We start from the raw sequence: 22,949 nt of genomic DNA, 5'->3' as shown, positions 1-22,949 counted from the left end.
AAAAATAGAGCGAGGAATTGACTGCTTGAATGGATATTATGCTTTTGAAGAATAGATTCCACAAGGCTACACATCCAAGGAATGCACTTGCCTGTGGTTAATGTGAATCTCCACCAGGCACCTTGAAGGCATTCCTTTTTCTGGTCAGCCCCTCTTATTATAGTGCACATGCTAGGAGCATATGAATGATCTGGAGTATGTGGTTAATTGCTATAGTCTCCTTACTATTACTTACTAGGGGTGTGCATTTGTTTTGGAGGAATCCTTAGCCAAATCAGGCACATATGTATGGGACAGCTACATATTCCTGCACTGCAGGGGTTGGACTAGATGATCCTTAGGGTCACTTTCAGCTCTACAATTCTATGATTTAGAGAGATTCAGCAGGGTGGGTATCCTCTGATGTGCCCTGCACACCAAACTGAATGGCTCTCTAACTTTAGGGATGTCTTGTTTCTCCTGAAATCCCAGAGCACTCAGACTGTCTGTCTCTTTAAAATCATTACATTTCCCCAAGTTCTCCATACAAGGGCAAGTCTATGGCCCATAAGCTGACCTGTATACAGTGGTACCTCGGGTTAAGAACTTAATTCGTTCTGGAGGTCCGTTCTTAACCTGAAACACCACTTTAGCTAATGGGGCATCCTGCTGCCGCTGCACTGCCGGAGCACAATTTCTGTTCTCATCCTGAAGCAAAGTTCTTAACCCGGGGTACTATTTCTGGGTTAGCGGAGTCTGTAACCTGAAGCATCTGAAACCTGAAGCACCTGTAACCCGAGGTACCACTGTATATGAGGCAACTGGTTGTTTTTATATTTGCCTGCCTTGCTTTTAACTTTGTATTTTGTTGCTGTTTGATTGTATTTTATTATATGTTACCGTATTTGCATGGTTGCTGTTCGCCTCCTTGAGCTCCACTTGTTGAAAAGGTGGAATACAAATTTAACAAAATAAACAAAGTCTTCCATCTCCGATCCCTGCTTGGGAGAAAGAACCCAAAAGAGTACTCTGAGCCAAGCCCTCACTGATGCAACAGGCACAGCTATGAAACCTGTCTCTGCCTTGCTGACTGTATGTTGCTAGTACAACACTGTCTCCTGCCCAGTTCTTAGTCTTGTGGTCTAGCTCTGACTCAATGGCTGGACAGCTCCCCTGATGTTGTAGAAATATTGCTCCTTACTGTGCTGGACTCCTCACTGGTAGGTTGAGGAGCCCAAAGGCACACAGCTCAGAGTTGGTGGGAACTGAATTAGGGAGGGGTGAAAACACAATTAAATACATTAGCAATTCAGAGTTTACTTAACATTTTATGGAGTAGTTGTCTTTGCATCCAAAAGGAAGTGGCAATCACAGCTAATTCCACAAAATTTAATATGCTGGGCTCCATCTGCAAGTGATTGTGTCTATATAAGAAAGCAAAGAGACATCACCGAAGGGAAGACTGGAAATTTTTATTTGATAATATGATTTGCATTATCCCCTGGAATGCACTGGGATTTGTTTTTCTCATGCACAATTGTGGTTTTAAGAATCAACCTCAAGAGGCCATCTTTCCCAGCTATGCAAGAGAAATTTTCATGAGTTATAAAATGCTTTGCTCCCTGCAAACAGCACAATGAATTCTCCTAGGTGAGAACACTGGAAAATCCCATCAATTTTGTTATGGGAATAAAAATATTTCAAAAAGGGTCAACATCCTTAAACTCCACCTAGTGATGTGTGCTGTAACCAGATGAACAATACATTAATATTCAAGGCAATTTACTCTGCATTCTAACAATTTGGAGAGAAGCTTCCTTCTGGTCATATTGCCTAGAGAACCTGCATTTCTTTATTTGCCTTATTCTGCAGCATATAGCTTTGTTCTCTGTTTTGAATCATTTGAGGCCATTTCCTGTGCAGGCTTTGGTTTTTCCCAGGCGTGCACCTGCTTGGGACATTCTGTGATCTGGATTGGGTATGTTGAAGCAGCTGCTTGGGCTGTCCAGTCTCTGGGCAGGAAGTTGGACCAGTTGAACATTGTTCCCACCCAGTTTTCGAATTCTCAATTTCTGGGCATATTGTCCAAGTTTTGCAGCAAGTAGGAGTGGACTATATATTTTAAGCAAACTCATCCCAAATGTGAAGCGTTCACATTGTAAGCATCTGTTTGTTCTTAAGTTGCTTTGAAAGCAAATGTTAACCTGCCACATTTGTGTGCACTGATTTTGACTGCGCATTTATTCGGATGAAATCAAATATGTACGAACTTGTTTTTGAAATGTCATTTTCAGGCTCTGAAGTCAAAGTTTGCTGATATGAATCGTGATGTAGACTTTATACTGGGCTCTGGTTTCAAGTGACAGCTGAAATTGGCCATAGGCTGCCTATAAGTTTAACCAACGTGGCCTGGTAAAGGTGGAACAAAGAACAAGGTGCTTATCACATAACCAAAGTGGTGAATCCAATGAACTTTGAGAGTTCATTGGAATATTGGTTGTTTGTAGTACAGTATTTGTTGTTGTGTCACCATTGTAAAATGAATATGGCAGCAAATTAAACAAACCGAAACAATTCCTGATTTCCAAGCAACCCATTGTTGAAACTTGGGGAAAGAAGCATAAAGGATTTTATTGTTCTTGGGGTTGGAAACATGGGCAGAGGCATTAGACAACATTGCTTGTGGAATCTATTCATAATCTTCACATCATTCACTGACCCACACTACTGCTGAAAGCTGGCTTTTTGTCCTTTCAAGCCAAGATGTTGGTATACTGACATGCATACAAAAAGCTTTAAGGGTGGATATAACTGACAGATGAAGCAATATAGGTCTCTTCACAGAGGGCAGCCACTGCTGCTGCTGCTGCTGCTCTCATTTCTGAGTTTGGATTCTTCATGTTTTTAAGACCACATAGTTTGTACCAACCCACAGCAGCTCAGAAGAGGATAATGGGGCGGGGGGAGGTATTCGGGGTCAAATTAGATTGGCCATCATCAATTGCATGATTGAAATAAATGTGTCTTGTTCTTAAAATGCATGTACTGTAGTTTATCTTTAAACATGCTGCTTAAATTGCACACACACACACACACACGGTGGTGCAATCAGGATTAGGACTCAAGCATGTGGGGAAGGGACTAACCCTTTTCCAGCCCCGTGTCACAGTTTGAATGAAAAAGGCCTTCCTCTCTAAATTTTGCTCCCCACCCCCAAAAGTAGCAGTTTGGGAAGGAATAGTATCAGGGTGATAACATAGGAGGAAAGGATTAAAGTCCCCCTCCCCATCATTCAAAGTTGAATCCTTTTTTTAAAAAAAAGTGACAGTTGCTGTTATACAATTAAGGGTTCTGTGTAATTTCACCCTTTGCAATTCAGCATTACATGGGAAATCTGTGTGTTTTCCTAGCGGCCTGAGAAAACAACAAGTCCTTAAGGTTGTTGATGCAACACTTTGAGGTGGTGTGTGTGTGTGTGTGTGTGTGTGTGTGTGTGTGTGTGTGTGTGTTTTCCTCATTAGAATTACGTTGAAACCTTCAGGAGAGGGCTGTTGTGACTTTGTTGTCAAAACCAGAATTCAAATGCATAGTGAACTCTGTCATATGCTGGACACATCTACTTTCATCACACGGCATGCATAGCTGAGTGCTGAACGTTGTATTGCAGCTGAGGAGCTGGTGCCTTTAAGAATGATGAGCATAACAGACACGGAAAATTTAAGTGAGCCTTCACAGAAAAGATGGTAAGACCAGATTGGCCGATGTCATTTTGGCACGCAAGGTTCTGAAAGAAAATCTAGGGAGAAGATGGATGCTCCTCAAATACAAAACCATGTTTAAAAGGATTTCAAAGAAAATACCATGAGGATTCAGAATGTAGCATGCTGTGCTGTGAAAAATGGTTTTGAAACTTGCAGGATGAAAGTGCACAGTGGCTCAACAGAAGCACTGCAAAATTATGTAAGGCTGACAGATATCTGGCGTTACTGACAGCACCTGTCCACCCTGCTTTTATGAATTTGACATTGTCTACAATGCTGGCAGGTCAAAAATTGCAGCAATGTGGGGCATGGTGCAGCGAGGAGGAGGGAATAGCAAATGAATTGTCAAACCTTACAGGGAAGAGACTGGAGGATTTGCATCAGAGAGAGTCCAAAATTGGTCCTGTTTCAGTCTTAGCCAAAGTGGGTTAAAGGGACCATTAATTTAAACAAAGCCGAAACTACTTCCGCCTGCTCCTTTATTCCCTTTCTAAAAAAAGAGGAAGATTAGATTTTTGTTTTAGCAGGAGTCAAACGTTGGCTTTATGACATCCCCACAAAATCAGGTAATTCCATCTCCCTCTTACTACAGGGTAAATTGCATGGGAGAAAAGCTAGTCAACCTCTTTGAATCCACACCAGAAACAAAGCACATGGGGTTGAGGAAAACCCAGGTCCCTGGCTATCAGCCTGCAGATAGTGACAAAAGCATATCTGTCTGTGTCTGTGTCCCTCTATGGAGGTGACACTGGAAAATATGCTGGCTCCCGAACATTTGAGCACACCCTCAGTTCTTCTCCCCAGAATTTTCATTGACCAACTTCCCCCAATCTGGTGCCCTTCAAATGTTTCCACAACAACAACCCTGTTTGCTCAAGCCAGCATGTAGCAAGGGTCAGGGATGATGGGTGCTATAGTTCAGAAACATCTGAAGGGTACCAGGCTGATGAATGCTGGCCTTGTAAAATGTGTGAACATCAGAGAGAAGCAGTGTCCTGTCTCCAACCATGATTCCTGCCCCCCCCCTTTAAGCTTGGAAAGAGATCTGGGGCTTGTTTGTGTACCTCCAAGGTACTTGGGCTCCCTCAAAGCATGGAACTGGGGACAGGGAAATAATCCCCAGAGACATGCTACATTTGGAACACCTTCAGTGCAACAGAGGCACTTCTAGACAAACTTCTGGGGGCCACATCTCAGTGGAGGGAAGAGCCAGGGGTAGAAGTGGGCAGAGCAATAAATGTAAATGTTACCATTGTACAGAGTAGGCACAAATACACACACCTCTATCCTCCATCCAAGCAACCAAGAAGCATTTTCAGAGTTCAAGGACACATTCCAGCCAGACAAAAACACCCAAGGAGGATGCAAAGTAGGACTGGTGAGGGCTGTGGCCACAGAGGAGTGTAGCTGGGGGAAAGCAGTCTGTAGGGGATCCCTACAGGCCAGGCAGAGAAGTCTGGAGGTCTGTGCTTGTCCCCTGGATCTGAATGTCCCCATTCCTGCTCTAGCCCTTCTCAAAGTGCCTTTGATGCCCATCAGAACTGTAGGAATGGTTACTGCCCCCCCCCCCAATTTCTGCTCCAGCTCAGGTGGAGGCAGCGAAGAGCAGAGAGGAATGCTCATCATGGTGAGTGCTGCAAACAAACCAGAATTTGTTTTCCCCATTCCTTTCTCAAACCTGGGACTTTGCTGAGCAAAGGAGGGATAATCTCCCCATCAAAGTGCATAATAATGAAACAGATGAGAAGGGGAAGTGGTGTCAAAGGCGTGACTCTGCTTCCCATCTGAAACCCACGAACAACTTTCTGTTAACATGAACAGGAAGAATAGGGGGCAGAGTTCTCCCAAGGAAAGCCACATGGGTTGCATCAAGGTATGTGCGCCTCGTTGCTCTTTCTCCAAACCTCATGGATGCGTGGAAGCAGTGATGTGCCACACATGACAACACAGCATCTCTCTCAGAGACTAGAAACATTATTGCACAAGACTGAAGGATGCCGTGATGGAAGGCCAAGAACCCCTCCAACAGGTATCGCTCGACCCAAGAGCTGTTCCTAGAGGTGGTTAATGACAAGGGAGAACCATGCAACTCTATGTTGTGTCCACCAGCAAATGCAGCAAACAGAAGCAACCATTTGGGCAAGGAAGACAGATGGTCCAATCCAAAGTGCAAACTGCTGTAGCTGCATGAGGCCCTGAGCCCATAACCTGCTAGCCCAGGCAGCAAGTCTGGGATGCTACAAGAACGTCACATCGTCTTGAGACTGAACCCACTGCCAATGGGCATCATACTCCAAGTGCCTCCTGCTATTCAACTTGCAGTTCTCCAAGTCAACTTTGCTGCTCCTCAAGGCCTTTGCTGCTGGGCTGCTCAACTGCTCGGCAGCTGCCAAGGGTAACTTAACCTCAGTGCTTTGCTCCAGCCCTGGGACATTTCTGCCCAATATCCCATTGGCCATTGGTGGTGACTGCCCAGCAGCTCTGTTTGGCTCACTTGAACACTGGCTTTTAACGGGGACCCTCTCGAGGCACATTTTGCTTTTCTCCGGCTCTTTCTCACCCTTGGCAGGAAAAGCCCTCTCTAGGTCAGTCTTTGATCTTTCCAGCTCGGCTCTGGCCAGTGGCCTGCCCAGGGTGGAGGACATTATGGGTTCCATGGAAGAGCTTTGCCCATACTCATCCATATCATCAGCAAGTGTGTCCAAATAGCTGCCAATGGAGATGCTGTCCAACTTGTCATTGGGGTCTTGAAGGCTGTTCCAGCTGCCCCGCCGGGATGTCTCCTGACTCTCCACCAGGCTGTACTGGCTGCTGGTGAGGCTGCTGCAGCGGCTGGTCAGCGTCCCTTTCTCCTCCAGGAGCCACTTCACCGCCTCTATGCCCTCGTGCACTGCTACTAGCTGCTGTAGGATCTTGATGTCTATTGCTCTCAGGTAGGCCTGTGGGATAGGAAAGAAAACGCAGCATGAAACTATTAGCTGCAGGAGATATGGAATGGAGGACCTTCTGGAAGGTATATATGTATAGCACAGGAACATGGGAATCTAGCTCAGTCTTGTCTGCATTGACTGGTGGTGAGATTCAGGAAGGGGTTTCTCCTAGCATGATCCTAAGTGGAAATGCTGGGAACTGAAATTGTAGCATTCTGCATGCTATGGCCTTTCCCCTTGGTCACTCAGTGCAACGGCCCTGCTTTCATGAAGAACCACCAAAGTGTTCTGATGATGCAAATATAAATAAATACAGTAACAATGCCAACTGGCAAGGGGTGGTTCTTGGCACTGGACTTCTCTCAGTTGGGCCAGGAGCTTCTCATGTGCTCCATGTGGCAGGCAACAATGAAAACGAGGAAAAAACACCAGGTGGCTGAAATGAAATGCAGCAACAACAGAGGTCTCACCAGAATGCCCCATGTATTGCATGAGAATTTACTGCCCCTCAGGAAGACAATTCCCCCCCCCCCAAAAAAAAAACCCTGTTGGTCCTGAAATAAATTTCACTTAAGCTACCTAGAATCCCCCCTTAAAAACAAAAATCCCCCCTTAAAAACAAAACAGCCATTACATCTTTCCTGGGTTTTTCCACAGAAACCATTTTTTCCTGTAGCTACCTCATTTCCACAAGCTACCTCAAACCTTTCCCTCTCCCAGTGCAGTGGCATGGTGAAGATCAGAGGCCTTTGTATATAAACCAGGGGCAAACAGCTCCTAACAAAAAGCATAATCCAACATTCTTCAATTTAAAAAACACAGTTTATGAATCAGTCCCCAGGTTTCACATGGAGAAGCTGAGTTCCATCAAAGTTCTCCCAGTTGTACACAGCATTTGCTCTTGAGTGCAGCTAGCACAAAACTCCACGGTGCTGTCACAAACTCGGAAGAGAGGCAAGGATCTTGAAAAGCTAGCAAATGATTTGTTTAGAGAAGTTTTGATTTATTAGGCTAGATTCAAAGGCAGTGGTATTGGTAAATGATTCCAGCTGGACAAGATGCCATTGAACTAGCTGATGAGGCATGTGAGCACCATGGACAGAGGAGAAACAGTTCCAACAGCACATAGCGAAATGGGAAAACAAACAGCAGACCTGTCTTCACCTAGAGACCAAGTGCACCACCAAAGGCCAGTGAAGACCAACACAGAGAAAGAATGAAAGCCATCAACTAAGGGCAGCTTGACACATTATGATTTCTGCAGGCAACACCAGCATTACATTAGTGCTTCCCACAGCGGATGTCAAAAGTGCAGGTGTACAGATGTCTAATCCAATCGGGGTGCATAGCATTCGAAATGTACATAGTTACTGCAAGAAGCACCAGTGTGATACTTGTGTTTCCTGCAGCAACTCCAACATGAAGAGCTGCTCTGAAATGTATGTATAAACATCGAAACCCTCCTTTTCTTCTTCTAAAAGAAAAAGAACTTTAACTAACTAATTGATACCAAAAATCAGTACTGGCGATGACTGTTAGAGTGCCAGATTCCAATGTATTCAGTGGAGAATAATTAGTACTAGACCAGATCTGTTTCAGGTACAGATGACTTGAATAGATGTAGATATATCCTCACAGTTTCTGCTCATGAGCTCAGACATGGAATAGATCCTCCTTTTTTGGAGAGCAGAGTTACCGGTAGTTGGCCAGGGCACTCAGTTGGGCACTTAACAAGGAATGGTGAAGTGTTAATCGTGTCCACTTTTCCTTCGATAATACCCCATAGCTAGTTTTGGGTTATAGGTTTCAAGCCATTTTACATGGGCTTGAGGTAGCAAAATAATATTTACATACCAGCAGGTTTGCACTTCCATTGCAGCTGGTCTTGGAAAGGGGAAGTCTGAATGAACAGATGGAGGAACTGTGACTAAGGAAATACTTGTCCAGGAAGTGCTTTTTAAAAACCAGGAAAAGACCAGAGAACAAATGGCAGGTCTGCAGGACATGGATCCTGTTGCACTAATGTATAGTTCTATTTTTGAATAAAGGCAAATAAACAGAACAGCAGCTGTTCTTTAAAGAGATGTGACTGCTTTGTAGTGGCAATTCCCAGTGGGCGGAATGAATGTGTTCAGTCTGAAATTGGATGGATGCAGGCAGTGAGCATAGGCTTCTGAATTGTTTTCCAGAGTCTCTGCTTCCATTTAAAACATGTTAAGACCTAAATTGCTATAGGTTTAAAGAAAATACAGTGGCAATACAGCCTACATCTCTGGGCTGCACACTTAAATAAAAATGGCGCTGACTGTGATGCAGATTGTTAGGGGAACAGTCTAAATATCCTACTGCATGTGGACCACAGGGATACTCTGGATATGTCCCCCTGGACCTTATGAAAACGTCTGTGCTGATGTTCCCATAGGGCAGCCTTCGTCAACCTGGTGCCCGTCAGTTGTTCTTAGGCTACACTTCCCAGCAGTCCCAACCTGGATGGACAACAGTCAGGGTCAGGGATGATGGGAACTGGAGTCCACTAGGACCTGGAGGGCACCACAATGCCTACCCTAATGTGCTAGGAGCTAGCAACATATCTCCATGGTATATCTTCTATGCCCAGGGATGGTAAAATATGTAAGAATTCAATTTGCTTGATTAATAAGGGACAGAAAACCACCACAAACTACCGTATTTTTCGCTCTATAACACGCACCCGACCATAACACGCACATAGTTTTTATAGGAGGAAAATCCGTAGGCATGCCACCCGTAGGCATTCCCTCCGTAACACGCACAGACATTTCCCCTTACTTTTCAGGAGGAAAAAAGTGAGTGTTATGGTGCAAAAAATACGGTAATTATAAGCTCACAGCATGTTTCTTAAACTTATTTGTTTCCATTCATAACGCACCTATCTTTCATCTAGAACCCAAGCAGGCAGGCATGCGATTCCCAGCTAGTCACCCATCTAGGCATGGACCAGACCCAGACCTGTTTCATTTCAGCAGGGAGGTGGCCTCACATGCCTTTGGAGTACAATGAGACATTGCAGGATTAAGGACGCTAGGCATTGCAGCAAGTACAGGATTCACTAAGGCCAGTATTCTAAATACCTTACTCTTAAGTGACTTACTTTTGAATAAACAGAGTAAGGTCTGGGCTCAAAGACTGCAGTGAAGTTATCTGATAGCGGTGGAGCCAGGGCTGTACGAAAAGCAAGTTTTAACAACCAGCCGCCAAGCGCAAAGTGGCTCCTTGAAATTGCTAAAACCATTGGGACCTGCAGCTTCTTGTACCAATCATGTACAGATGACAAACTCCCACCCCCTCTCTAAGAACTGCATTAATCCACATTTGGGTACATCTGTGTAACATATTTGCATGGCAAGCACAACATGGGTGGGGATACCATTGCCCTGAGCAAGCTTCCACCCACATATCCAAAGACAGATAAGGAGTCTCATGTGGAAACATGTGCTTCACACATGATTCCCTTCTGCCACTTTCTCTTACACACACACAATTTAGGCTGAGTGGGAATTTGAACCCTGGTCTCACAGGTCCTGCACTCTAATCACTACACCACACTGGCACCAAACATGCAGAACCACGTTATGTAAAGGTAAAGGACCCCTGACAGTCAAGTCCAGTCGCAGACGACTCTGGGGTTGCGGCGCTCATCTCGCTTTACTGGCTGAGGGAGCCGACGTTTGTCCGCAGACAGTTTTTCTGGGTCATGTGGCCAGCATGACTAAGCTGTTTCTGGCGAAACCAGAGCAGCGCACGGAAATGCTGTTTACCTTCCCGCCGGAGTGGTACCTATTTATCTACTTGCACTTTGACATGCAACCTGCTAGGTTGGCAGGAGACATGTTATGTAGGACATATTATTTTTTGTCCTAAAAACAAGCACCTGTCTATCCCCCCACCTATGAAACCAGGGCAACAGTAAAAAGGAAGAGGCTAACCCTCCTCCACCAGTATATTATTATTATTATTATTATTATTATTATTATTATTATTATTCCACTCAACACCCAGCAGTCATTGTTCCTTATGGTCATTTCTAATTCCTGCCTGTAGGGTGTGTGTGATTCAAATCTCTGCACAACCATGAACTTACAAGTTGGCTTTGAGCCTCACATTTCAATGTAGGACACACCGTCCAACATTCCCGTAAAGCAGGGGAGGGAAAACTGTGGCCTTCCAAATATTGCTGGACTACAGCTATGGCTGATGGAAGTTGGAGTCCAGCCACCTGTGGAGGACCCAGGTTCCCCATCCCTGCTCTAAGTACATTGAATACCCAAAAGGTACCATATATATAAGTACAAGGTTAAGTGCAAACAGTTACATTGTCTTGCTTCAGATCTTGGGCCTATATATATAGGCCCAAGATCTAAAGCAATGCAGCGTAACTGTTTACACTTAACCTTAGCCTGAGAAAAAAAGGAAGAATACAGAAATTGAGACAACCTGGTGATTCTGAGTTCTGTGCGCCAAAGCCTCTCAGCTGTCATATTTATGGGCATGCTAAGTTCCCCGGCTCTCTTACACTGACAAGTACCATATCTGCCTGCTGATCTGTTCAAAAGCAAGATGCTAAGGAGAGCTTTAGCAAAATGGGCCATGATTTGCAAATAATGTTGAGTAGTACAAAGAATTGGTTGGGTGTTTTTTTTAAAAAAAGATACTGGGATTTCATTCCTCCCTGCTTGATATCTCTCAAGTGCTGCTGCAGTGGCACAGTGTTCGCCCCAAAGGCACTTGGTATTAATATTAATTAGCGATTAATGGGGATCAAGCAGCACATTTTCTGGTTTGATCCAAATCCCAACTTTCCCAGGGATTAAGAACAGACACAAACTTCCCCTTTGTGCTTGCCGCTAGTGAAATCAGGTCCCTCTGTCTTTTAGGATTGTAACCAAATTGAGAAATCAGTTGTGCAAAGTACAATTAGAATCCAGCTGCACTGGCTGCCAATTAGTTTCTGAGCCCAAGTCAAAGTGTTGGTTTTGACCTATAAAGCTTTAAATGGCTCAGGACCACAAGAACTGCCTCTGCCCATATGAACTGACCAAACCCTGCGATCATCATCTGAGGCTCTTCTTCATGTGCCTCCTCTACGTGAGATCTGGAGGGTGGCAACATGAGAATGGGCCTTTTCTGCAGTGGCTCCCTGTTTGTGGAATGCTGTCCCCAGGGAGGTTTGGCTGGAGCCTTCATTAAACACCTTTAGGCACTAGGCAAAAAAAAATATTCCTCTTAAACAGACCTTTGGCTGATTAGCATTCAATGCCCTTTTAAATGTATTAAGGGAGGGGAGATTATTGGTTTGCTTTGGTTCCTACTTATTATGTATTTTGTGCTTTTCATGTTGTAATTTTGTGTTTTGACTCGCCCTGAGATCTGTGGATGAAGGGCAGTATACAAATTTAATAAAATGAATGAATGAATGAATGAAAATTTTAGCCTCATCAGCGTATGTGCAACAAACATCTGACTTCAGTCTAAATAGAAAATATCCCACTTGTTTCAAAAAGACTTGATCCAATCCAGCAACTGGTCTAACTTCAGGGTGAAGAGCAGGAGTTTTGATGAGACAAGAAGTTCCCAGTGCAAGTTATATCTCAGCTATAGCTCACTAAGTGACCATAGGTTACTGTCATTCTCTAGCTCCATCTCAGTTAGAGGATAGTGAAACTGGGCCATCCACAAATCTTTGCAAAATTCACTACTGCAATTACAGCTAGCTACCCTCTCATGTTCCTGAGGTTAGTAATTCCCCTTTGGGGCAAGTAGCTTACCAGACCCACTGCTTATTCGACTAAGAAACATCTAGGTATGTGCAAATGGATACAAGCAGGCTATACTGATATTTTATTTTATTTGCATTCATATGGAAGGGTGTGTCCCAAGGCAGTGGGACTCGCCATATTTGGAAATCAGTCTCCAAAGTTAGCATTAGCTCTGAGCTAATGTATCCCAACTGTTTTCTTCCCCCATTTCTCAGCATCCTTGCAAATAAAGAAACCTCAGCATTTGAAACTGAATGGATGATAAATGAAGCTGAATGCCGCCTTCAACCTCCTCCCCGCAGCCTTTCTACCAGTTCAGAGACCTCAAGAGCATCTTTCTCATGCTGTGGAGCAGATGTATCCCTTAGGCAAAGAGCCAGCCAATCTGTGGAGGACAAGAGGCTGTACCCTTGTATACTATTTTCTCCCTGAGGAAGCAATCTAACAATAAACCACATTTCTTATTGTTCTCTTTTTTTATGCTGATGTCTGGGAAAGGATCACTTCCATGTCAAGATCTAAGTGGAAGATAATAAAAGGCTCAGAATAATTTCATCAGCAATATCTGTGGATTAGATTGATATTCCTGCTGTTTATTGCATTTTTGTCACATTAACAGGCAAGTTGGAAAAGGCTCCCGGCAGTGGTTTGGGTTCAGTTGTATTTGAACTCACCTGGAAGTAATCTCCATTGAAGACAATGAGACTCACTTCTCAGTAGGCATGTATATTGGATTGCATCAAAAGTTTGCAGACAACAACATTTAGCATTTGTACTGTGGATTTAAAGTGTTTGAAGCATTTCATAGTCATTATTTTTTAACAATTCTTAAAATATTCCTGTAAGGTGGACCACTGTTAGGATCCCCAGTTGCAGAAGAGAGGCTGAGGCTAAGACTGAGTGACCTTAGTAAGCCCATGACTGAGATGAGATTTGAGCCATGAGCTTCTCTGTTCATAGTTCACAATCTTAGCAAGAACACTTTGCCACACACATTATATTTATATAGCATGTGTCTGTATATGTGTATATGTATATAGTGCAAACTGCAATCCTACGCATGCTTACTTGGGAGTATGTCCCACTGCATCCAATGGTGCTTTACTTACTCTATGTATCCTTAGCTCTTCAGCATCAGTCCATCATCAAATATCCCGTTCTAGCCAATATCTCAAAAACAGACATTATAGAAAGAGTATGTGCTTAATCAGTCCAGATTCCCAATGAAATCACATTTCCACTGAAACACTGGCTGAATTGACACCATGGGTCCCAAGACCCTGTTGGTCTGTGAAACGGGGACTCGGGACTTGAAACGCCTTCCTGCCTCCAGCACCTGAAATGCAGGGAATCACTCCGGTTGTTGCTCAAACCCCATCGCTCCCAACCAGCATGGCCAGTGGTTGGGGATTATAGGAGTTGTAGACCAACAACATCTGGAGGGCCACAATCCCACAGCCACTCTCTCATGGCAGGAGATGGCAGGAAAAACATAGAAAAGGAAAGACTGGTTGATTGTTGCTAGAAGCACCGTTCCAGCAGAGTCACTTATGACAGGCAAAACATGGTTTGTGTGCATTAGAACTGGTTTGCTGTGACCTGAGGTTCAAGTGGAAGCAGCCACTTATCACAGATGCTGCAATACTGGAGTTCCTGCATAAGTAGGGGGTTGAGCTGGATGACCTCTGAGACCCCTTCCTATGATTCTAATGATCAGCTACTACATGAATTGGAATGAAAAGATGCACGTATAAATGGTTGGGGTGCAGTTAGCAAATGTAATGTGATGCAAATGTAAAGTAACAGATCCCCTGGATAAATGGACCTCCCTCCCCAGCAAAGAAATGATGCACGCTTATTGTCTCCAAACATTTAGGTTTAGAAAACGCAGATTCTCAATCCCACACTGGAAGGCACAGTAGAGGTGGAACTTGGACAGAGTTGCCCAGCACTTCTCTCACACAGGAAAGGAGGACTGTATGAAGAAGTGGATGGTGGCAAATCCTAGCAGTGAGGATGGGGAGGCACTGTCCACCTACCCCCGAACGGCCATGTAGCCCAGTGGGTACAGCATGCGTTTAGAAGGTCCCAGGATCTCTGCCAGAGCTGGAAGGAAACCTCTGCCAATCAGAGGAGGCATGCAGAGCTGGAAGGACCAATGGTCTGAGTTCATGGGAAGGCTTTTTTTATACACCACTGAGTTGTTAGGATGGGAATGAATCGTTACCCCGTTCCACGGGAGCAGGGAGGGCGTGCTTCTAGCTCCATAGATAAAAAGAAAAGAGATGGAGTTTCGAGTCGTGCTTTTCCCCTGTCACCCCACAGGTAACCCCAAAAATGGGGGCAGCAGAACTCACCAGCTCCAGCTTCAGTGCCTTGATCTTCTCTCCCAGGCCGTGGCGCAGACCCCGGCTGGGGCTGCTCCGGAGCAGATGAGCGGCGGGATCCTCCCTGAGCCAGCGGAGCAGCCCGTCGGGGGCCTTCTGCCCTACTTTGCTCTCCAGATCCTTCAGGTCGTGGGGCAGCGGGAGCTCGGCGCAACTCCCCGGGACCTCCATGCCCAGGAGACTGGAGCCGCCTTCCGATTGGGGAAAGGGGCCCTGCTTGGAGCAGTAGGAAGCCAAGGACCCACCTTCCCAACTCCTTCCCAAAGTCAAAGCGGGCGGGCTCTACATGCGCTCGCAAGTAGCAACGCGCCTCGCTGCTTAATCAAGAAATTGGCAGCCAGCGCCTCGGCCTGCACCCCAGCGCACCCCAAAGATCTGGGGCGGGGCTGGGGTGGCTCAGCAAGCAGCAAAGCCTCCCGCCCCAAGGATCCGGGGTGGGCCTCACTCTGCAAACCTCTCGGCTCCCAACTCTCCCCACTTTCCGATCTCTCTTTTATCACTGCTCCCCATCTGGGATTTGGCCAGTTATGAAACCCCCTTTGCTTCGCTCTCGCCTTCTCTAGGAGAGGCGGAGGGCATCTGCCGCCCTTGCTTTCTCCTTCCAGGACCTTCGGGAGAGGCGGACACCCACTTCTGGCATGAGTTGACAGGGGGCTCCCTGCAAAAGTTGCCGCCCCACGCAGCAGCAGCGGGAGAGCGGGGAAAGGGCTGCCGCCGGAGCTGCGAAGCTGTCTGTTTTCCAGGCAGCCCCGAAGGACAAAAGAGATCCCTCGTCCCTTTAGAGAGTCTCCTCCCGCGCGGGGCCGTCCGGCAAAGGCAGGTCACCCAGTGACGTCCCACGCGGCTCCTGCTGCTGCTGCTGCTGTTTCAGCCTCTCCCACCTGCCCGAGCAGGGATAGGAAAGCACAATGCAGAGAAACAAACTGCTACAAGCCCGGCTACCGTAATGCACCTCGGATAAGCGCATCATGACGCTGCTGCCTTATTTCCCCGCGTGGGGAGCCATGCTAATAAAACACACTAGTAGGCAGAACGGTTTAAAAGCTGAACATCCCGTTTAGCCTCCTCGCTTTCCCGTGCTTTTCCGTTGCGCGCTCGCCCCCCACTCTGGTCTGTCTTTCTTTTATTATTACATTGACATCCTGACTTTCTTCCAAAGTTGAAGGCAAGGTGGCTTGATCTCCCTGCCAAGCACTGACCAAATCTGCTTAGGGTCCTCAAAGTTGATGTTGCGTCATGCGTTGGTCGGGCTATGTCCAAGATGTCCACAAAACCCATCTACTATGGTTTGGACAGAGTCCGTGGCTGCACACAGACATCAGTTTCTAACAGGGAGTTTAGTGTTGCGTTGTGCACTTTCCATCCCATCCTTTGCGCAAACGGAAGAGCGCTGAGTGGGAGGCAGTGGAGCCTGGTGCCCATAGGGCTAAAGACAGGGAGGCCAACAGCAGGGGGAGCCAATGACTGGTGGAACTGGAGCCAATGATAAGCGGAGTCAGCTTCTCCTTTTGTCCACACCATTCTCTCTGCTGTGTTCTATTAATTAGGGCAACCCAAGGAGACAGAAGCCTCTGCCTAGACTGGACTTCTCTGTTGGCATGACTATCACCACCCTCAGTTGCTGCAAGGAGGCAGAACCCCACTGACCATTCTATGGTCCTGAGGGCCTTAGTTATTCTCAGTCCAAAGCCCACCAGCACATTCTGCCTCACTGATTTATATGCAAGAAAGAGACCTGAAGGGATGAGGCTGGAGGTCTCTTTGTGATATTACTTTTCTCCATGACAGCTGGAGACATTAATAATAAATCCGGGCAGAGCAGATAGGCTTACTCCAATGGTTTTCAGCCAATGTGCTGTGGCACCCTGGGGTGCCTTGAATAATGGTCAGGGGTGAGGCAGGCAACACCGACCTCCTTCCCTCTTTCTTTCTTTCTTTCTTTCTTTCTTTCTTTCTTTCTTTCTTTCCTTCTTTCCCTCCTCGGATGCCCTCTCGTGTCTCTGCCTCTGCATGCAAGGCTGTTTGCTGCAGCAGCCCTGGCTACAAGCTCCCTTGGCAAATGATGCCTCTGGGGCTGGCCAGGGGGTGCTGGTTGGCAGGAGCTGAGGTGGCCTCGGAGTAAGCAAGCAAGTGGACAAGGGAGCCCAGCCAGCCAGTCCACCAACCCTTGCAGTTGGGAATGGACGGACAAGTGGGAGGCTGGGCGGGCAGACAGGTGCTGTGCTGGCCTTTTTTGTGCCTGCTGTGTGCAATGCCTGCCTGGGAGCGGAGTGCCAGGTGCTGAAGGGGTGCTCTTCTGCAATGCAGGCCTGGCAGCACCCACTGCTGCCTCTTTGGGGCAGGGCAGGAAGCCCAGAGGAAGCCCAAGGATAGTGGAGGCTGAGGGAACACTCCACAAGAGAGGGTGTTCGAAAAAGGCTTGAGAGGCTGCCAGCTCTGCAGGCAAGGGGTGACATAAGTGGGCTCCTGAGCCCCACAGGGGTGCCGCAGAAAGAATGTAGTTGGTCAAGGGAGCCGTTGACTCAAGGGCCACATTTCCTCTTTGGCAACCTTCCGAGGGCCGCATTCATGTGGTGGGTGGAGCTAGAGGCAAAAGTAGGCAAAGCAACAGGTATGCCTTTTCCCTTTGTACAGCAGGCTGCACACAAGTTATGGGTTTCTGTACACACACCTATTCACAAGTACCTGCCTATCCTCCATCCTAGCAATGCAGAGGCATGTTCACCACTCAAGGACATATTGCGCCCTGGCAGAAGCACTCAAGTGCAGCAAAATGGCCTCCCAATGGCCAAACAGAGAGGCATGGAGGGCCACATTCAGCTGCTGAATGTACCCCACTCCTGCTCTAATGAATCTTATGGAATCTGCATGGGGCCAAACTGCATGTGATGATGACAGCAGCCTCATCTCATTAAATGCAGGGCCTGCCCCAGTCAGGTGTGCCGTAAAGGAGACAGAGGTGTAATCTGAGGGGTGCAGAGGCAAGGTGGATGACATCTCCACTGCTTTCCTCTCCCTGCCCCACCCTGCTCTGTCCCTGCAGTCTGTGCCCCCAAGGTAAGTTTTCTTCCACCTGGACTTGAATACTAGAAGTCAACCTAAATAGGAGAAAAGTGACTGTCGGGGGGGGGGAACAGTGGCTGGGAAAGTGTTACACTCCCCTAACTCACATCTTTTTGAGCATTAAATTGCATTTCACCCCTGCTTTATTCATGATTAGGGAAGCATAGTGTTTAAAGCCACTGCCCCTTGTACGTACATAGAATAAAGGTGGTTATTTGGACAATAAGAGGTTTCTTTGAAACTTGTTGGAATATTTCCCAATAAGCATTGTTTTGCACCATTTTGGATTCTTTGTGATTGTGACACGACCCTCCAACACTGGGGGCCCCTTTGGGGAATGATCAACGTTGCCCTTGCAGGGAAATTGATTCAGTTTAGAATCTAGACCAGCAGGGGATTTCAGATCAATGAACTAAATCAGCTATCCCCTTTCATCATCCCTAAGCCAACTCCTTTGACAAGTCAAATAACAAGATTGAGCCATCAAGTGGGGAGTAGGGGAAGGAGGCGTTCTTACTTCTGCATAATTCTGTGCCTCCCAACACAGGAAGAATATAAAGCATTAAATTGGCAGCTTTCCCATAATGGATCGCTTTCTGCTCGCTGCACTCTGTGGCTTCATGCTCTGATGAAACCAGCTGGCACATGGCAAGGCACTGCAGCGCTAGCACATGGTTGCAATATCTCATTGATGCAATTTCTGTGGGAAGACATCTAAGCAGCCATGGATCGCCTTCTATCATGCAAACATCCCAGCACTGTTTAAGGCTCCAATTGTATCTGGCACCTTTTTCTGGAAAAATAGTAGTGTGTGTGTGTGTGTGTGTGTGTGTGTGTGTGTGTGTGTGTGTAATCTTCTGAACCGCCCTGAGATCTTTTGATGAAGGGTAGTATCATGTAGGTAGGTAGGTAGATAGATAGATAGATAGATAGATAGATAGATGATAGATGAGAGATGGATTGCGCATTAAGTTTGTTATTTCTCTCTTTGGAAGAAAGCAAAGCAGTTTTCCTCTGCATGCCATTGCTGAGAATCACAGATGGGCAGACTGTTGTCTCAAGACTCAAGTCACCTCCTAATATTCTGCCGGAATACCTCTAAGGGCATTCAAAGTCTTGACATTCTCATTTGTTTGTTTGTACAGTATGGTGGGCACTTTCAAAATGCTGGTGCCATGATAGGTGTTATTTCAGGGCAGCTTGTGGAGTGCAGACTTCAAAGCCTGGGCTGGTCTCACTCCAGGTACAACAAAAGAGCCTGTATGCACTGGAGAAAGTGGGTGTTTGTTAGATGGAGATCCTTCATTCTTCAATATAACTGTTCCAATAAAGGAGAGGTATGGCACTGCAATCACATGAGCAGCTACTTAGGACCCCTTCAGACATCCTTTATACTGTGCACTCATGATGACTTGTATTGAGGCAGCTATACACTGTCTTGCTTTTAATTCTGTTTGTGCTTGCAAGAGTTCTGGGGCAGACATACTGCTTCCTTTCCAACCAGTGCATGTCCCATAACATCCTGCTGAAATCCTATAACAAATCCTGTAACATTTATAGCACAAATGTTGCAAGGTGTCCCAATTTTGTTGCAATGCCGTGATAACATTGGAGAAGCGGCTGATAAAGCAGCATGGTGTGTGAACAGTCCACTATAAGTCTACAACTAATGCACTATTATTGTATCAATGACATGTGGCAGAATATACAAAAAGCAAACCAAGAAATGCAGCCCCCGCCAGTCTGGAGGGACCCTCAGCCACATTGCATCCTACTCCTTTTTCATCACATATTGCTGTAGAAGTATCAAGCATGCAATTTCCTCCCCAGAGGAATGGGCGGTTACTAATCCTAAGAAGTGTCTAGGCACCTAGTACCAAGATGGGATACTTAGTTGGATGGGAGGACGTGCTTGACCTGGTGAACCTGTTCATACTTTTTGACAGCTGTGGCCTCTTCTTTGTCCTGGAGTTTCTATTTGTCAATTACACCAGTCTGAATGGCTAGTAATTAGCAGAGCGATCTGGCTTCCCTTCTGGGAAATCACCCAGCCAGACACTACAGGGCGATGCCTGGAGGAGCCAGCCAACCATTAAATTGTTAATCTGCTTCAAGGGGCCTAGCAGACTCCAGCCCACCCAAGCCCAGAGGAGGGGGGTCAGAAAGGACAGAGGAAGGTGATAAGACCAAGGATCTCCTGCGTTTAGAGGTTGTGTGGAGGCAGCAATTTCAGCAGGAGCAGCTGCACCAGCCAAAATTCCATATACTGCCCCAAATGGGCAGGGGAAGAAGAAGAAGAAGAAGAAGAAGAAGAAGAAGAAGAAGAAGAAGAAGAAGAAGAAGAAGAATATCCCCAGTCTGCCTTGGCCTGGAAAAGAATGCAGTTATGACCCTGTGCCAAGTCTGACCAGATGCAAAGGATGACAAGGTGCCTCTATTTTTAATTTCTCCACCCTTGTATTAACTGTTTCCCTCTTCTCAAGGGCTCAGGAGCAGCTGGACACCCTACCTGTTCTCTGACACAGCTTGGAAACAGAATGAAGTATTCTGACCCCACACTCTGTAAGAGAGACTCTCATACATGGGCAGAATTCTAGTTACAGACAACTAAATAATGAAGCAGCTTCTCTGTGAACTAACGGAAAGGTCAGATTGAATGTTTAGCCATACCAATAAACTATACCTAAGATCAAATTCATTTTCATGTCTTGATAAGCACTACAGAGGATAATTCAACAGAGAGTCATTGTGCTTCATTCATGCACTCATATACAGTACTGCCTTTCTGCTATGGCACCAAAAAGTAATTCACATTTTTTAAATATAAAAACAAGCAAAAGTTCTCTCTGGCTGGCTGGTCAGGAGCCAATTAAACTTTTTTCCTGGTATCTTGGATGCAGCAGAGAACAGACACAGACACTCAAACCTAACAGGGGGAAACAATTTCCATGCATCTGTAAATAAGCTGTAAGACGCCAAAACAAAAAACTACCGTGATGAAACTATTTAACCTTACCTCTGAAGATTTTTTTTCCTTGAACAAGGCTGCTTAGCGTCTGTCCATGTTATTATGCCACCACCCAGTGGTGTAATGATGCAATCTCCCCCTAATTGAAATTAGGACTGAATCCGTATAGGCTCAACATGTGAAAGCAAGAGGAATGTGTCTGCTTTCCTTGCATCCCACCTCCACCAGTTGCAGTAGCCATGGGTGCACAGAGTCTATAGCCCAATGCATGCATTATGTGCAGGGTATAGTTGCACAGAGAATGGAGTAGGGCTGCACTTTCAACCTACAGTACTTCTAATGCTGGCTCTTCCTTCTCCAACAACTAGGTGTGCACAGTTAGCTGCAAGGAAAGCCCAGCATGGGAGCTCCTGCTTAATGGGACTTCTCTAAGTAAACTTGTGTAGGATTGGACAGTAGTGGTTTTTTGACTGCTCCAACATGGGAATTCTTCTGTTATTTGTTTCACTCTCAAAATGTTGGTACGACTATCATATTCTCAGGGTTAGCATTTTTCTTTCAAAGATAATGACTTAATAACTATTGAGTTCAATATTTTATTTTAGGAAATTCTAAAAGCTGAAATTATATATTGTGTTTCTCCAGAAGCCTCAATGGGGCTTGCTTCTCAGCAGGCACTTGTAGGACTGTGCTGAGAACCACCTGTAGCTGAAAAGGGCTCCAATGAGCAGAAGTTTAAACCATCGCTGCTCCTTGATGAAGCAAGGCAAGGGAGCCTGTGGTGCTTCAAATATTGCTAGACTAAAAAACCCATTATCCCTGCCTATTGGCCATGCTGGCTGAGGCTGGTGAAGTCTAACAACAGTTACAGGACCACGGGTTCCACATCCCTGGATTACGTAAATTGGGTGGGACTTTTGTGTTGTCTAGATGAAAAAAAAAGAAACAGGAGGGGCACTGTGTGAGAGAGGCAATTGGGTGGGATTTCCCCCCCCTTTGCATCTCCTTTCCTAATGTCATTTTAAAATAAGGTTACCAGACATCCCCGTTTCCTGGGGACAGTCCCCGGATTTACAAATCAGTTCCCTGACGAAATCCATCTATTTAGTAGGAAGTTGAAAAGTGTCCCCGGATTCATTGAAAAAAATCTGGTAACCTTATTTTAAAAGTTCTACCCTTGAGGCAAGAGCATTCATACTTTTAATCCCTCTCCAACCTTATTCCTCTCTTTGAGCTCTTGGAATAGGACATCCTTAAAGCACTGGATAAACCTATGACATACTAAACACTCGCCTGATAGTTTAGTGTGTCATGGGGTTGTTGTTTTGTGTGTGTGTGTGTGTGTGTGTGTGTGTGTGTGTGTGAGAGAGAGAGAGAGAGAGAGAGAGAGAGAGAGAGAGAGAGCAGAGAACCTAAAAGTGCCACCTTACCATTCTTGAAGAATGCTCTAAGGGTGTAAGTAGCCTTCTGGCCAGCAGAAATGGCTGTGGTCATCTTTTATTCCCCCCCCCCCCCGCGCACGCCACATTCATCCAGAAATGTGGCGCAATCGAGGCTCCCCTTCTAGCTGGGGGCGACTAACGATCCTATGGTGCGCGGTTTTGAAGTCGCACTAGCCTCTGAAACTAACGTGTCGTGTTTCTCGGGATTTGCACCCACCCAGCAGAAGTCGACTTCAGGAAATCTGTCGCTGCCTTTTAGGTAACTCCTTAGTGTATCAACTTGTTACACGTGTGTGTGTGCGCGCGCGCGCCCTCCTTCCCTCTCTCTCCCTTTATACACGCGAATATGCTGCAGAAGAAGCAGCTTGGCTTCGGATCGAGGTTTCTCTTTTTTACCCAACCTTTGGGGGAACAGATCTTGGCACGCCTGCCTGCCCTCGCCTGCTCGGGGCTCCAGCCTGCGGCTTGGAAAGAAGACTCCTCGTCCTCCTCGCCTGCTGCGCTCCTTCGAGGTGGGGCCGGCGCTTGGATCGGCGGCCAAGGGGGCCAATGGCACTACTGCGTCCCTGCCATGCGGCGCCTTCTTCCGCCCATCGACAGCCAAGCCGAAACCTCTGCGGCTGC

General features: G+C 46.3%; 1 protein-coding gene across 1 annotated transcript; it reads right to left on the bottom strand.

The window, feature by feature from the left end:
* Positions 1-3,297: 3,297 nt before the first annotated feature.
* Positions 3,298-15,817, bottom strand: LURAP1 (leucine rich adaptor protein 1). Its single transcript, XM_081193241.1, has 2 exons — positions 14,823-15,817; positions 3,298-6,679 (listed from the first exon to the last, which is right to left on the bottom strand). The coding sequence occupies exons 1-2, from the start codon at positions 15,021-15,023 to the stop codon at positions 5,978-5,980; spliced, it is 903 nt and encodes a 300-aa protein (XP_081049367.1). The 5' UTR covers positions 15,024-15,817; the 3' UTR covers positions 3,298-5,977.
* Positions 15,818-22,949: the final 7,132 nt, after the last annotated feature.

This window comes from Podarcis bocagei (assembly GCF_964188305.1).
Source record: "Podarcis bocagei genome assembly, chromosome: 5".
In the NCBI taxonomy this organism is placed as follows: Eukaryota; Metazoa; Chordata; class Lepidosauria; order Squamata; family Lacertidae; genus Podarcis; species Podarcis bocagei.
This window is presented reverse-complemented; position numbering and strand designations above follow the sequence as displayed.

Bases quoted from the DNA above. Each gene is read 5' to 3' on its own strand.
- LURAP1 (XM_081193241.1), bottom strand. From the start codon at position 15,023: ATGGAGGTCCCGGGGAGTTGCGCCGAGCTCCCGCTGCCCCACGACCTG. The intron at 6,680-14,822 runs GTGAGTTCTGCT...CCTATCCCACAG, and splicing joins AGGCACTGAAGCTGGAGCTG to GCCTACCTGAGAGCAATAGA.